General features: G+C 48.3%; 1 protein-coding gene across 6 annotated transcripts in view; it reads right to left on the bottom strand.

Annotated features, from left to right (window-relative positions):
* The window catches only part of Odf2 (outer dense fiber of sperm tails 2), a 41,943-nt gene that overhangs the window by 14,722 nt on the left and 10,570 nt on the right, over positions 1-16,651 (bottom strand). For all 6 annotated transcript variants that reach the window (XR_009055979.1, XM_057754565.1, XM_057754566.1 and 3 more), the window contains 10 exons: positions 16,359-16,529; positions 15,377-15,537; positions 14,414-14,543; positions 13,793-13,924; positions 5,352-5,423; positions 3,918-3,989; positions 3,715-3,831; positions 3,234-3,419; positions 2,815-2,924; positions 662-797 (listed from right to left, as the gene is read on the bottom strand). Coding sequence is in view for 5 of the 6 variants with exons in the window: in XM_057754565.1 (XP_057610548.1) it covers positions 662-797; positions 2,815-2,924; positions 3,234-3,419; positions 3,715-3,831; positions 3,918-3,989; positions 5,352-5,423; positions 13,793-13,924; positions 14,414-14,543; positions 15,377-15,537; positions 16,359-16,529 (1,287 nt within the window). In the remaining variant the exon portion in view is untranslated. The remainder of the gene's footprint in view (positions 1-661; positions 798-2,814; positions 2,925-3,233; positions 3,420-3,714; positions 3,832-3,917; positions 3,990-5,351; positions 5,424-13,792; positions 13,925-14,413; positions 14,544-15,376; positions 15,538-16,358; positions 16,530-16,651) is intronic.

Genomic DNA, 16,651 nt, shown 5'->3' with positions numbered 1-16,651 from the left:
AGGCAGAACCCTGTGTGACTCTCTTTCTTTCTTTTTCTTTCTTTTTTTTTTTTTTTTTTTTTTTGATTATTCAAGACAGGGTTTCTCTGTGTAGCCCTGACTGTCCCGGAATTCACATTGTAGACCAGGTTAGCCTCAAACTCATAGAGATCTGCTTGCCTCTGTCTCCTGAGGGCTGGGATTAAAGGTGTGTGCCACCACCGTTTGGCTAAGCCTTGCTTTCTTTTTTATCTTTGGCAGGTTAGAGATCAAACCTAGAATCCCAGGCTTGCTACTAGGCAAGAGCTCTACAAATAAGCTACAATGTCCCAAAAATAGTCCACATACAACTGGAAGGCTAAAATGAAAATGTGTGAGGTACCCAGCAGACCCCTAGAGAGCCATGGTTAGGGCCAAAGTCAATTCTGTACTGCAAATGTATCCAAATGCATCATATAAGCATTTCACACGAGTTAGCAGATTCTCAGCAGGACTCAACTCAGGAGCTACAGCAATAAATTAGATACTGCCAACTCCCACGATGCCCCCCCACCCATGCGCATGCCCGCAGTAGTAAGAGGCAGCAGTGGAAGTGAGGCACCAGAGCATGCTGCCTCGGGCTCATCTGGCCCACTGAGGCCAGCCTGCTCTTGGCCTCCTAGCTCCCAGGATGCATCCAGACCTTGAGCCTCTCGTTCTCTAGCTTGAATGCAGAATACTCAGCGGTCTGCCGGTGCAGTCTCTCCACAAGGCTGTCCCGGTCTTCCCGCATCTTCTCCTCCAAGCTTTGTTGTTGGTTTACAAGATCTGTCACCCGGCTGGAAGATCGGCAATAGAATCAGTTCCCAGACCTTCTTGGGAATGGAGCTCATCCCCACCACAGGCCATTTCCACCTCATGGCACGCTGCCTCTCTGCTCCCCAGGCTCCACACCAAGAAACAGCTTTCCCATCCCAGTGTTCTACCTCCACATAATAGCCTTTCAAAACGGTTCCCATACCACCTCCTCTGGAAGCTACCATTTAGCTGGGATGACTGTGAGTGTGTCCATTCTGACCACCTCGCAAGGCCGAGACGCACGCCCTCCCAGCTTTCAGCACCACCAGACAGTTCTCTCCCCATCCTTTCTTCGTGTTAGGACTGACTCCTTTGAGACCTTTCCCTCAAGTTCCAGGTTGGTGGTTGGTAAGGACTACTCAGGTAGGCCTCATCCCCAGGCACCTAGCACATGTGCCTTTTGTCCCCACAGCACTGTTCCTGTGTGTGTACACATGGCTATCATAGGTAAGAACTGGATTGACTATGTGAGAGAGGCTTAAGGAGCCAACTGGAAGCTGGCTTCCTGTCCACTTTCCCTTTGCTGCTGCTAAGCAGGGCTGTCAGTAGAATCTACAGACTGTGGCCTCAATGGTGAGTTCCAAGGTACAGGTCTCACTCACCTCAACCACACACCATCGCACAATCTTTGCACTAGATGTGCTCTCAGGGTTTTGTTGTTTTGTTTTTTGGGTTTTTGTTTTTATTTTTTTTTAAATGTATACAACATTCTGCCTGAGAGGGCACCAGATCTCATTTCCCATATGGTTGCTGGGAATTGAACTCAGGACCTCAGGAAGAGCAGCCATAGCTCTTAACCATTGAGCCATCTCTCCAGCCCTGTTGTTGTTTTTCAAGACAGGGTTTCTCTGTGGTAACAGCCCTAGCTATCCTGGAACTCGCTCTGTAGATCAGAATGGCCTTGCGTTCAGAGATCCACCTGCCTCTTGCCTCCTGAGTGCTGGGATTAAAGTTGTGCGCCACTGCCCCACCACCTGCCCTGCGTTGCTCTCATTTGGGGTTTTTCAGCTGTGTTCTCAGGGCTGTTCAACTAGAGACTGCCATTCAGCAAACGCTGAGTGAGTACTGACTGGGCCCAAGCCAGTACACAGCATCTCACCTGGCAGCCTACTGTTCACCCTTAAAAGCCCACTTCAGCCTCCCCTCCTCAGAATATACTTCTTTAATCTCTCATCTGTACCATGTTTCCTTCTTTATACCTTCATCTCTCTTCTCCCACCAGACTGGGAATTCCCTGAGAAGAGCACCTGACACATGGCCGGCTCTCAGCCTGTTTTTGCTGAAATGAGCCGAACACAACACAAACACTTTCCTCCTCAGATGGCAGGCTGCTAACTCCCTGTGACCTCTATCTCCCTGGCCAAAGGAGCCCGCGCATCTTGTAGCCCCAGAACCTCCAGTGGAACTCAGGGCAGGTAATACATTTGTGTTACAGCCGGCACATAGCCAGGCACCCAGGAGCTGTGGGCACACAGACCGGCGTGCAGGAACTGACAACTATGGCTGGGAACAACTGGGGGTCAGTGATCTTCCCCTAGTGGCAATGAAGTGGGTCAAAGTCAGTCACACACACCGGGAGGCTATGCTGCCTCTCTCTCCCTGTCACACCTCTGACGGGCTGGCAGGCGGCACTGGCAGACAATGGAGAATGCACACAGACTAGCTGCGCCATCCCTCAAGAAAAGCAAGACAACTGTGTACCCATGTCCTGCTGCAGGGACTAGGGCCAGGCTGGGCCTCTGGGATGGGTATCTTATCCCCTTGAGGATGTTTACAGTTCAGGTGATGGAGACCTGGGCCTCTCACGTGCTAGACAAGTGGAGTAGTGGCCCGAGATAGAGCCAGAGCCTGGCACAGGGCTGCCCACATCTCAGCCCAGTTTACAAGTCCAAGTCGTAGAGGCCACAGCAGTCTCATGACATTGAGACCTCAGTGCACCATGCTCCTTCCACCTGTTCAAGTCCCTCACTTAGTTCCCCTCTTCACACAAAGACATACTCGTTCAAAACGATAATTTCCAACTCGAGGTCTCCTTTGTCTTTCACAACCTGGTTGTAGCGGCTCCTCCATGACTCCAGAGTAGATAAAGCTTCAGCAACATAAAGGTCCTGGGGACACAGGACAGCAGGAATGTCAGCCTCATCTCAACACCTAGGCTGAAGACAGGTTGGGTGGGCTAACCTAGATAGACCCAGCCTCCCGCTACCACCTCTCTCAAGATGAGAGGGTACTGAGAAAGCCAAACTGAGCTCCCAGGCTTCCAGCATCACATTGCATCCTGTGGGCAGATCCCAAGTCATCCTTCCCTCGAGATGGATGTGCTGGACAGTTCTGGTCCTTCAATCATCTCTATTTCCCCAGCCACACCCGCTCACTCACGCCAACAACAGGTGCTGGAGGGGGGGCAGGACTGGCACCTTGTCGGCAAGCTGCACGTGTAACTGCTCAGCATACTCTTCGCTCTTCTCAGCTCGCTCCTTCTGGGCTCGAATGGCCTTCTTCAGGGTCTCTTTGTCTCGGTCTCCCTTTTGCTTCAGTTCCTTTAGCTGTTCCATGATGGCCTCCACTTCCGCTTTGTGCTGGTTCCCACTCCGCTCCAAGTTCTAGGAGGAGACAGGAAGGAAGAGGTGGAAAAGACAGCAAGGGGGTATGGCAGCAGAGAAGAGAGAAAGGGAGATGTAAGAACTCAGACCTACTGGGACAGACACCAGAGCCATGGCCCCTCTGGGTCCCTTTGACCATGGAGAGCATTTAGAATCGTCATATACCCAAGTGACTCAGCAGAGCAGCCACCCTGGGAACCTGGAAAGCATTTGAGACTAATGCTTTCCCTCATGTAGTCACGAGAAATCTAAGAGTGACAGCCTCTCCCTGCCCCATCTGGGAGCCAGCAAGCACCTTGATCTGCATGCACAGGCGACCGTTCTCAGCCTCTTTGCATCGGAGCTGTGCCTGTAGATGCCCACGCATGGACTCCATGGACTTGGAGAGCTCAGATGCTGTCTTTGCTTGAGCCTTGGGAGACAAGAGAAAGTAATGAAGCCAGCTCTAGCATAGCACCATGCAGCGCGGCTCCTCACAGCACAGGGGCTAAACTGTACCTTCTCACATTGTATTTCCTGCAGGAGCTCTTCTACCTCCTTGTCCTTGTCTTGCAGCAGTAACAGCAGGCGCTGGGAAAAAACAAGAGTTGCATGTCTCTGAATTCGGCACAGGGTCCTCTCAACACAGAAAGTCACTTGCAATTGTCAGAGACCCAGGCAGGAGCACTTAACCTACAGTAATTTTTTTTTTTGGTTTGGTTTTTGGAGACAGGGTTTCTCTGTGTAGCTTTGGAGTCTGTCCTGGAACTAGCTCTTGTAGACCAGGCTGGCTTTGAACTCACAGCGATTCGCCTTCCTCTGCCTCCCAAGTGCTGGGATTAACACGTGCACCACCACCGCTGGGCCTAGTAATTTTTTAAAATGTTTTTCGGTTTTAAAAATGGTTATGTCGGCCGGGCGGTGGTGGCGCACGCCTTTAATCCCAGCACTCGGGAGGCAGAGACAGGCGGATCTCTGTGAGTTCGAGACCAGCCTGGTCTACAAGAGTTAGTTCCAGGACAGGCTCCAAAACCACAGAGAAACCCTGTCTCAAAAAACCAAAAAAGCCGGGCGGTGGTGGCGCACGCCTTTAATCCCAGCACTCGGGAGGCAGAGGCAGGCGGATCTCTGTGAGTTCGAGGCCAGCCTGGTCTACAAGAGCTAGTTCCAGGACAGGCACCAAAGCTACAGAGAAACCCTGTCTCGAAAAACCAAAAAAAAAAAAAAAAAAAAAAAAAAACCAAAAAAAAGCACTTGGGAGGCAGAGGCAGGCGGATCTCTGTGAGTTCGAGACCAGCCTGGTCTACAGAACTAGTTCCAGGACAAGCTCCAAAGCCACAGAGAAACCCTGTCTCGAAAAACCAAAAAAAAATTAAATAAATAAATAAATAAAAATGGTTATGTCAACTAGGAAATATAGAAAAGCACAAAGCTCAAAGAATCCCTGACACTTCTGTTCATCAATAACCACTTAACATTCAAAATGAGTCTTAAATGCATTTTGTTCTGTACCCCAAAATCTCACTTTTTTTTCTCCTTAGAGTCAGGGTCTCTATTCTGTAGTCTTGGCTGTCCTGGAATGCACTCTGTCGACTAGGTGGCCTCAAACTCACAGAAATCTGCCTGCCTCTGCCTCCAGAGTACTTGCGCCACCACACCTGGCAGTATGTACTTTTTGACTGCTGGGAATCTAAAGAATAAATCCAGCTTTAATAAGGCCAGAGGACTAATGATCCCTCATGTTGGGGTCTCACTTTGTGCCTTGAGCCCTTCAGTGATCAGCTAGCTAGGTAAGTCTAGCAGAGAAGGCAACAAAGTGGGTGTTAACCCATTTTATAGATCACAAAATACCACCCAGACAAATGGCAGATGCAGGGTTCCAGCAGCTCCGTTCTGGAACACCCAGCCCTCTAGCACCTAACCCACTGGAGTGCCCAAGGGTGTGGTGGTTACCGCTTTCTCTGAGTCCGCCTCTGCCAGACGTTTCAGTAATGCACCTTGTTGCTCCATTAGTCTCTCGGAATCCTTCAGCGTGGTTAAAAAGAAAACCCAAGATTTAAATAAGCATAGAGTCTACATCTCACTATTTTCCTTTCCATAAACAATGTCTAGCCATATATATACTAATATATACCAATACAGTATCATTATAAAGTCATGAATATTATTAAAATTTCCATACGCCAGGTAGTGGTGGCGCACATTCCAGCATTCAGGAGGCACAGTCAAGAGGACCTCTGTGAATTCAAAGGCCAATCTAATCTACAGAGCTAGTTCCAGAAAAGCCAGGGCTACACAGAGAAACTTACCACTGTTTAGCTCATTTTACTTTAATGTTTTTAAAAAATTATATATTCTTTTTCATCTTACATATATGGGTGTTTTGCCTGTGTGTGTCTGTGCACAATAGGTATATGGTGCCCACAAAGGTCAAAAGAGGGCAACAGATCCCTTGGAACTGGACTTACAGGTGTTTGTGAGCCACCATGTGAAAGACCCTCACCCCGAGCTTATCGCCCAAACAGCTAGCATTTGTAACGCCATTTGCAAGGCTAGAACCTCATAATAGCAGGAGGGCTGGAAGGGTCAATTCTGAGACAGGCAAGCCCGCCAAAACAGGATATCTGTGGTTGAACATCTGGTCCCGGGAGGAACGGAAAGTACCTAGAAAAACAACTCAGGGCCCCTAGACTGTGCCAACTCAGCGGCTTATCTGATTTCCATGTAATGGGGAACATGTCCTCAGTTCGAACCTAGTCTAAGCCTCGCCACATTTAAATGACCCAATCAGAACCCTGTAACCATGCATCTCGCTTCTGTAGCCGCGCTTTTTGCTCCCCAACCCTATATAAACCCACTGCCCCAACCGGGAGGTGCGCAAGTCTTCCGAGAGACTTTGTCGCCCCGGGTACCCGTGTATCTGAATAAACCTCTTGCTGATTGCATCCGCACCGGTGGTCTCGCTGTTCCTTGGGGAAGGGTCTCCTCAGAGGGAAGACACTCTTTGAGGGTCTTTCACATGTTGATGCTGAAAATTCAATTCAGAAGTCCTGGAAGATCAGCTAAGGCTCTTAACTATTGAGCCATCTCTCCAGCCACAAGGTAAGACTGTTAACCTGTATATATGTATGTGTACCTGTGTACCAAGTGCATGTCAGGTGCCCATGGAGATGAGAAGACAGCATCAGATCCCAAGACACTGTTGTTACCAATGGTTGTGAGCCACTTGTGGATGCTGAGAATGAACTCAGGTCTCCGCAGAGCAGTCAGTGCTTTTTAACCACAGAGTCACTGCTACAGCCCCTTCATTTTATTTCATTTTTTATGTACACACATTTTGCCTACATGTGTGTCTATGCATTATATGCACATAGTGCCCACAGAGGCCAGAAGAGGGTATCAGATGGTTGTAAGGTTGGGTACTGGGAACCAAACACAGGTCCTCTGGAAGACCAGCCATTGAACTTAACCACTGAGCCATCTCTCTAGCTCCTCTGGGCATCTACAGTCATTTATCTTTCCTTAACAGAGTGGGCAGGGGCTATGCCATTTTTAAAGAATCATATCATGGGCTGAAGAGATGGCTCAGTAGTTAAGGTCTTGAGTTCAATTCCCAGCAACTACATGGTGGCATCTATCCATCTATAATAGGATCTGATGCACTCTTCTGTTTTGCAGGAGTACACGCAGAGAACCTATACATAAAATATAAATACATTTTAAAAAAATAATGATACCATTTTATGTGTTACAACCTGAAATTTTGTGGTTTTTTTTGAGACACTATCTCACTCCATAGGCCAAGCTTGCCCAGGACTCACTAGCTTGGGCTGGCCTTGAACTCCCTGACTGCCTTAGTGTCGAGATTACAGGTTGTGTCACCATGTCCCCTTACAGCTTGATTTTTTTTCCAGCTTTTATTTTATGTATATGGCTGTTTGCCTGCATGAATATACTTGTGCCAGTTCCTGAGAAGTAAGAAGGTAACATCACATCCCCCGGAACTGGAGTTATAGGTGATTGATTGTATGTCTCCATGTGGGTGCTGAGAACCAAATTTCCTCACAAGAGCAACAAGTGCTCGCAACTGCTGAGCCATCTCTCCAGACCCACCTTTATTTTTTAAAAGGCTGTACGAGGACGTAAATTTGAATGCCATACAGTTAATCTCTTGATGTGTTGTCCACAATGACTGAAATGTCATGGTACTGCTCTGCATACCCATTTGCTCCAACAGAGCACAAGTGCTCATCACACAAAGTTCATGACTTCACTGTGGTAACCATTTTCCAATACACATATCTGCCTAACCCCTGCAATATATACTGTTCTTATTGGTCAATTACACCCCTCCCACGCTGGCAAAAGTAATTAAGGTGAAAAAATTAATGACTTTTGGGTACGCTATTGTTTAACTGTGGTAAAATAGATAATAAACTGGCACTTTAGCTTGGAAGGCATACAGCAGTAACATTTAGTGCATTGCATCACTACCATCCCATCACCCCAAAGCAACCCTATTCCCCACTGCACCCTCCCTCTAGTCCTTGGCAGCCACCAACCTATCTTCTGCCTCTAACCTGCCACCGCTTTAACGTTCTTTCCTGATGCTAAGAATTGAACTGAGGACCTCATTCATGCTCGCCATGCAATAAGGAGCTGCGATGTATTTCCACTGCATTTGAACTCTCCTTGGTGATGACCTCCCAAGGTTTTTATTTATATATCTGTATGCACATCATATGTGCAGGTGCCCAGAGGACAGAAGAGCACCGTCATGACCTCAACCTGGAATTGCAGGCTGTTAACCACCAGACCCGAATGCTGGGAATCAAATGCTGGTTATCTGCGAGAGCAACAAATGCTCTTTACTGCTGACACATCTCTCTAGTCCCTAACTTTATATTTTACACTTAGTTGTTTCTTTCTTTTTTTTTTTTTTTTGGTTTTTCAAGGCAGGGTTTCTCTGTGGTTTTGGACCCTGTCCTGGAACTAGCTCTTGTAGACCAGGCTGGTCTCGAACTCACAGAGATCCGCCTGCCTCTGCCTTCCAAGTGCTGGGATTAAAGGCGTGCGCCACCACCGCCCGGCACTTAGTTGTTTCTTCATACAGGATCTCTATGTAGCCCAGGCTGGCCTACAGAGATCCTTACAATCCTCCTGCCCCTGCCTCCCAGATTGCTGGGATTTACAAGCCCATGCCACCAGCTAACGTCTGTTGACTTTCAAAGCCTTTCCCTAACCCTCATCTTTTTGCATACGCATGGTTGTATACATGTCATCTCCTACCTCAACTCAGGCTAGTTGGTCTTTAAGCTACCAAGATTTTCCTATCCCTACATCTGTCTCCCCAGAGGATTATAGACACCAGTTCTACCCAGTTCTGGGGATTTGAACTCATACCCTCACAGTTAGACAGCAAGCATGTTTACCCTCTGAGCTGTCTCTCTGGCCCACTTTGTCTGTAATCATCCATTACATTAGCTCCTCCTACAGTCTGGGCAAATGGGCTGCTCTTGGGTTTGTACTTGCAAACAATGAGGCGATGGACTCGGCGAGGCATGGAGAGTGGTCTCTTGGAATGATACAGGAAGAGGGAAGCACTAACTCACGTGGTCACTACAGGAGCTGATGCTTGCTTCACCACTCTTACCAGTCCCAGACAGTCACGGTCTTAGCCATGGTCTTAGTGCTATTTTAATTTACACTTTCCTAATTATCAGGGAGACTCAGCATCTTTTTTGTTGTTTTGTTTTTCAAGACAGGGTTTCTCTGTGTAGCTCTGGCTGTCCTAGAACTCGCTGTGTAGACCAGACTGACCTTGAACTCAGAGATTTACCTGCTTCTGCTTCATTAGTGCTCTGTCTCAAAAAGGTTGGGATTGAAGGTAGCACCAGTATGGCCCCACTAAGATTCAGCATCTTAAAATCGACGATCATTTGGAATTCCTCTGATGACTACCTGCTTCTCCTTGCCCATTTTCTCACGCACTGCAGCTCTATGACTGCCCCCCCACCCCCCGCCGTCTGCTTCTTGACAGGCAAAGCATTCCTTGAAGGAGGCTCACACTCTTATTCCCTCTGATTTCCCAGGTACCCTGATGCCATTTTCTAAAGACCTAGAACTGACAAGCGATAGCACTGAGCACCTGGGAGGCTCATGTGGGGAATGGAACATTCAAGGGCAAACTGGGCCACAGTGAGCCTGTCACTTAAAAGGACAGGAAAGAAAGGCTGCAGCTGCTGCGCTCAGGCCCCTGCCACATCTGCACTCCCCAAAACATTCCACTCGTGTCCGAGGTGGCATTCTCTCACTTTATAGCTTAGGTGGGGCTGGGACAAGCAAAGGACCTGAGGCCACACAGCTACAAAGGGCAGGGCTAGGCCCTGAAGTGGACTCAGACTACAAAGCCAGAGTAGTGGTCCAAACACTGAGCACATCCCCCAGGTAGGCACTGAGCCCACACACAAGCTGTGAGTGGGAAATGAAGTGGCTGAGTATTCTCACCCAATAAGAGACAGACTCCAGGATGACAGAGGTTAAGTCACAAACGGAGAAAAGCCTGGTGTGCCGCCCTGGAATCCTAAAGGCAAGCACTGAATTGGAAGCCAGAGATGAGAGAGATGATTCAAAGGCTAAGAGTCCTCTGCTCTCCCAGAGGACCTGAATCCAGCTCCCACGTGGCAGCTCACAGCTGCCTGTCAATCCAATTCTAGGGGATCTTAGGCTTCTGACCATTGACCTTTTATACATGCACCCACATACACTCACTTGCACTCACATACATACCCCTCAACAAACACAGACACACACAATTTAAAACAGTAAATTTAAAAAAAAATAAAAAGATTGAAGACAAGGGGCTGGAGAGATGGCCTGGCAATTAAGAACACTTGTTGCTCTTACTGAGGACCTGAATTCGGTTCTAAACTCCAGGTCTAGGCAATCTGATGCCTTTCTTCTGGCCTTTGCAGGTGCCTGGCATGTATGTATATACATGCATGCACACAAGACTCAAATACACATAAAATATCTTTTTTTTTTTTTTTTTTAAGATTTTTGTGAGACAGGATTTCTCTGTGTTGCCCTGACTGTCAGGCTGGCCTCGAACTCACAGAGATCCACTTGCCTCTGCCTCCTAAGTGCTGGGATTAAATGAGTGCACTATCACTGCCTGGCAAAATAAATTTGTTTAAAAAAAGAAAACTGAAGGCTAGCCTAGGCTACACAGAGAGCTAAGACCGTCTCAAAGCAAAAGCAGAACCAAGGGCTTGGCTTGTCACCCCAGCATTTAAGACAGAAACACAAAATTCAGGAATTTAAGGTCATACTTTAGCTACCCATGAAACCCTGCCTCAAATCCAAAACCAAATCAAATCTGAGGGTAATGGCACCCGCTTGTAACCAGGAGTTCAAGGCTAGCCTAGGTCTACACTGTGAAGTCCAGGCCAGCAAGGGCTACTGTGTCAACACCTGCATCAAAAAAGCAAAAAACAAAACAAAAAACAGAACCAAACTTTCCCTGCTCCCCAAAAGAGAAAAAACAAAATGTCATAGCGAAGCTTTCTACAAGTACCACACTCCTCCAGGAAAAACCGCAGCAGCTGCAATAGGCCAGGTCTGGCCCCACCCATAATCCTCCCATCTCTGCACAATCCCAAGAGGTGAGTGCTCCACGCACTTCTCAGAAGAAAAACTAAGGTATGAATTACCTGCCTGAGACCACCAAGTCAGAAATTAAGCAAGTATAACTAGTTTAGAGAAGAATTTGGCTATAACTAGAAGCATTTAGAAACATATTCTAGACTTTTCATTTATTTTTATTTATTTTTTTGAGACAGATTCTCAAAAATCTGGGAAATCACTGTGCAGCCTTGGCAATCTTCCTGCCTCTACCTCTCAGCCTTGTGCTACCACACCCGTTTGGAATCTTTCAAGAACAACAGGATGATAGATATCGACAATTTGTCAGAAATAGAGTGACAATCCAAGCGTCCATCAACAGAAGCGATTCATTACAATGAGAACATAGCAATGAAATCCGTATTAGACTGAAGGAGAAGAGAGTGAAGTCATGAAAGTGTTAGCTGGACATGGTGGCTGACAACTGCTCTGCCAGCACTTGAGAGGCTGAAGCACAATTCTTCCGGGTTTGAGGTCAAAGATGAGTTCTAGGCAAGCCTGAGCTATAAACAGGATGAGACCTTTGCTTCAACACGGTGAACAGACACACATACAGGCAAAACACCCACATATATAAAAGAAAACAAAAGTAAAAACAATATTAAATGAAATAAGGTAGAGACATACAAAGGCAACATCACCTCGTTCATATACAGACCCTGCAAGAGTCAAATACAGGGTAGAGAACAGCAGTGATGAGATAGAAGAGGTGCAACTGTAAGATACTGAGCAAGGACAGTCCCAGGGCTGGAGAGATGGCTCAACACTTAAAAGAGTGCATACTGCTCTTCCATAGGACCTAAGTTCAGTTCCCACCACCTACATGGCAGCTCACTATTATGCCTGTAACTCCATCTCTAAGGGAGTTGATGTCCTCTTCTGCTGGTCTTTGTAGGCAATGTACACACACACACACACACACACACACACACACAGTAAATCTTTAAAAACAATTTCAGCTACAAAATAGTAAGTTCAAAAGACCCACCATGCAACATGATGATTCGGGTTAATAACATAAAAAATTGTTGAAAGAGCCAGCAGTGGAGGTGCACACCTTTAATCCCAGCACTCAGGAAGCAGAGGCAGTGGCAGAGGGAGGGCAATCTCTATGAGTTCAAGGCCAGCCTGGTCTACAAAAGAGTTCCAGGAGCATCAGAGCCAGGTGTGGGGGCTCTCAATCTTTCCCACTAACAGGTGGGCACAGGAGAGGTGGACTGCAGCTAGAGATTAGCATGAGCTATGTGAGACCCTTCTTATTTTTTTGTTTTTTTTTTTCTTTTTGAGACAGGGTTTCTCTGTGGTTTTGGAGCCTGTCCTGGAACTAGCTCTTGTAGACCAGGCTGGCCTCGAACTCCCAGAGATCCGCCTGCCTCTGCCTCCCGAGTGCTGGGATTAAAGGCGTGCGCCACCACTGCTCAGCGAGAGAGATGTAGGGACATAGCCCCACCCATTGGGGGCGTGTTCGCCTCGGGCTAATGTTTACGGATAAATCTGCTGGGCGTGAGCCCAGCAGCCCTTTTCTTTTGCTCCGCTTTTCCAGTGCTCCGCAGGAACCTGTGGTCCTGTAAGTTTATTTCCTTATTAAAGCTGTATATATCTATATAATCTGTCTACATTCATTTGCGCCGCCACATTTGGAGACCCTTCTGAGAATAAAATAAAAAAGGCCGAACGATAGTTCCACAGGTGAAGGTGCTTACTATGACCTGGTAAGCCTGATGACCCAAGTTTGGCTCCTGGAACCCACATAAAGGTAGAAGAACCAACTCTACAAAACTGTCCTCTTATCTTCATGTTGCTGTGGTATGTGTGTACACAGCTACGCACACACATGCATGCACACATGAAATAATATGGATTAAACCTTGAGGCCTCACAGCTTCTTTTCCCTCCTATTTTGTTCTCAGCCACCATCCTCCCCTCTTTCTTCTTCTTTTTTTTTTTTTTACGTGACAGGGTTTCTCTGTATAACAGTCCTGGCTGTACTATAACTGGCTCTTGTAGACCAGGTTGGCCTTGAACCCACAGAGATCTGCTTGTCTCTGCCTCCGAGTGCTGGGATTAAAGGCATGTGCCACCACCACAAAGCTTATTTTTTTGTTTTTTTGTAACAGAGTTTCTCTGTATAGCCCTGGCTGTACTTGAACTCAGAGATCCACCTGTCTCTCTGCCTCCCAAGTGCTGGGATTAATGGTATGTGCCACTACCACCCAGCTTCTCTGCCCTTTTAAAATGTTCATTTGCAACACCATCTCATGATGTAGCCCAAGTGACACCATGCAATTTTTGGAGCCTAGCCAGTCCTCATTTTTCCACCATGCATGTAATGCAGTCTGAGGCAGGTGTAGGGCTCCACTTTCAATGCCAGCATTTTGAAAGCTGAGGCTGCAAGACTGTGAGCTTGTGATTCAAGGGAGAAAGAGGAGGGAGGCAAGAGAACAAAGAAAAGAGGAGAACAGGAAAATCAGGCCGAGGACTTCCCGCCCATTCTCCCAGAACGGGCCTCTGACTGCTGACGTCTTTCTGCTGCTGGGCTTGGCTTCAAGACAGCACTGAACACTTACATCAGTGACTTCCTGACTCTCTCTCCCACTCAGGCCTGGCCTCACAGAGTTGTTTAGAGACAACCAAGCAGGATTCCAAGATGGGGAAGGGCGGAGAGAGAGGCGAGAGAGGCACACTGCAGTCCCGTCAGATTAGACACTCACCTCTTTGCAGTGCTGTTCCCTCAGCAGATCTCGGAGGGTGCGGTTGGTCTCCTCAAAGGTGCTCAGCTTCTGCAGGAGAAGTTCCTTCTGCCTCGTCAAGGTGTTGATGTCGGTGCAAGTCATCTGTTTCTCCTGGAGGAGAAGCTGTGTTATACGGCGCAGGGGGGACAGGTCCACGCAATGTTAGGAGGGGGAGGCACCAGGAAGCCCGACAAGAGGAGTGGAGCCACGGAGGCCAAGGGCAGGTAGGTCTGCTGGAGTGGGCCTGGGGAAGGGGAGAGGTGGAGAGAGGGATGGGAGTGCTCAGTGTATGGTCAGGACAGGCTTCCTGCAGGAGGAAAGGCAGATGACAACACATGGTGGCTGACACTTGCAGGAATCAACCACATGCCTTGACTCACTGTGATCCCAAGTGACCCATGATTTGGTCTCCTCAGATGCCCTGATCAACAGAGGTCATCTTCAAGGACCAAGGCCCAGGAAGTGAGAGTGCAGTGGGGTGTTGAGACTGAGCAGTTAGGTGTGCCCTCCCCCAGCCTGGAGATGTCATAAAGTCAGCCTGATGACTGCGTAAAGCTTCCCACTGCAGCCCCACCCACCCCATCCTAAGGCTCCACCTACGGTTTTCAGCTTCCCAATGGTATCCTTCAAGGCCATGACTTGCTTGGCAGCAGCTGCTCCATCCATTTCAGCTTCTACCAATTTAGACATGAGGCACTCCTTCTCCTGCTGGAGGTGTTTCTTCTGAAGCCTAGGGCCAAAAAAACAGGTTTACTGAGCGATGGCAGGGCCCAGCCTATCCAGAGCTCTGAAGCCCACCTCACAATGGCCTGAGAAACTCCCTTCTGCTAGGAAACAATGGAGAGGGGTTGCAGGGAGCCAGTCCTACCCAGGTGACTTTCTAGAAGAGAGCAGAGTCATACTTGCTTCGACATTAAACCAGAGCCTCTGCCGGAGCTATCATGCCATAGCCAATGACTTTGACTGTGAAGACTGCCTCTATGTTCCTGAGTTCATCTCCCTTCCCAGCACACACTCTGGACTCATGAAGCCGAGGTTGGCTTTGGGACTTGCTATGTCACAGGAACTGGCCTTCAATTCCCAATCCTGGATCTCCTTCCTGGTGCTGTGACTACAGACATGTGTCACCATGCCTGGTCACTGCTCAGTTTTTAAAAGCGGTCCCCACATCCTCAAAGTTTTACCCAATAGATTAGGGGGGTTGTGGATCAAGGGTAAGGCACTGAGCATGCTCAGGCCTTGGAATCTATACCTACAACTGAAAAAGAAAAAAGATGCTAACTCTACAGCCCGCTGTCTCTGAGACACTTTAGCTCTCTGCAGTCAGTCTTGACCTACTTTCTATTGCTTGAGATAAACGTTACCCAGTCTGTTGAAGACTCCCAGCATTTCATGTTCAATGCCTTCCTGCAACAGTCCTGTCTCCCCCAAGGCCTCTGCGTAAAGGAGTTCTCTCTGGCCGCAACCTACACCACCACACCAAGCCAGCTTCCCACAGGCACTCCCAGGGCTGCTGCCTCCACTGCCTTCCTCTGGGCCCGTAGCCCAGCCAGGCTTCCTTACATGGTGAAGTCTTTCTCCTCCTTGATGCGCTCGATGTTGTGTCTGAGCACCGTGTTTTCATGCTCCGTTTCTGCCAGCTCATGAGCTACCTCCTCCAGCTCCTCCTTTCGCTCCTCCAGGAACCTTTTGGCCATTTGACGTTCACCTTTCTGCATCTTGACCTTGGAAAGGGGACACAGGAAAGGGCCACTGAAGGGACAGCTCTTCCCTGAGGCCATTTTGTTACATCTAACCCTTCTAAGAAGAGTGCTAGAGCTTCCAAGCATTGTCTCAGTGAACCTTCACACGAACACTGACTGTCCTCCAGACAGACACTCCATCCAGTCTATACATGAAGAACCTGAGTACAAAGAAGCAGTGATGCGTGCTGGCAGGGGTGGGGCAGCGAGCAACAGTAGTACAGCTGGCATCCCACAGGAGCGAAGATGTCACAAAAAAAGGACAGTGGGCTATCAGTTCTCCAGGAAGGTAGGCCCTCCGATAAGTAGAGGATTAAAGACACAGGCACCTCGGTACTAAGGACCTGGCTTTTAATGCCAGCCCCACTTGCTTCCTGGTCAGGGGCCACTTGGGAGACTACTTTGTCTCCTCTGCTCTTCTTCAGCCGCCTAAGCAGCACAGGCTGGGCCCTGTCTTACAGGCCTTCCCTTTGGGTAGGAGCACTAAGCCAGGGAAGTGGCCCTCAGAAGGCGGAAGATAACTCAAGGCAGGCCTACATTGATAGATGGTCTCAAAACACAAACAAAAAGGGGGCTAACCCCACCAGCTTTACTGGCTGCAGTAATCACATCTGGCCACCCATTGAGAGCACTGAGAAAGCTAAGTATTCTTAGAGAGTTCTAATATGGAGGAAACTCAGGCTTGCTGATGAGGGACAGGAGACCCCAGAAAGGCAGCCTGAAGGAAGCCTCCACAGGTTAATCTGCTTAACCCATCCCGCTTGTTCCCGGGGTACTAGTTGTCCAGCCCACAGCTCTGTCACCTCAGATTTGAGACAACCGACCGCGTTCATTAGACTGTCAATCTTCTTATCGTAACGGTTCATTTTACAGTGACCCGAATCGTCGTCTTCTGTAGAAAGGTCACTTAATCGCATAACCGAGACCAGCTTTTCTGAAGATGGTGGTGTGATCTCCAAACAGTGAGGTGGATTCTGATGTGAAGGGGGGAGAGACACATAAGCGGCTGAGGTCAACCCTCTGACAGAATTCCACTATAATTATTTGTGCGCTGGAGGCTTGCTGACTGCCAAGGTGACAGGCAGAGCCAACACAA

Source organism: Chionomys nivalis, chromosome 22 (genome assembly GCF_950005125.1).
Source record: "Chionomys nivalis chromosome 22, mChiNiv1.1, whole genome shotgun sequence".
Lineage (NCBI taxonomy): Eukaryota > Metazoa > Chordata > Mammalia > Rodentia > Cricetidae > Chionomys > Chionomys nivalis.
The sequence above is the reverse complement of the archived record's forward strand: the minus strand, read 5'-3'. Positions and strand labels throughout refer to the sequence as shown.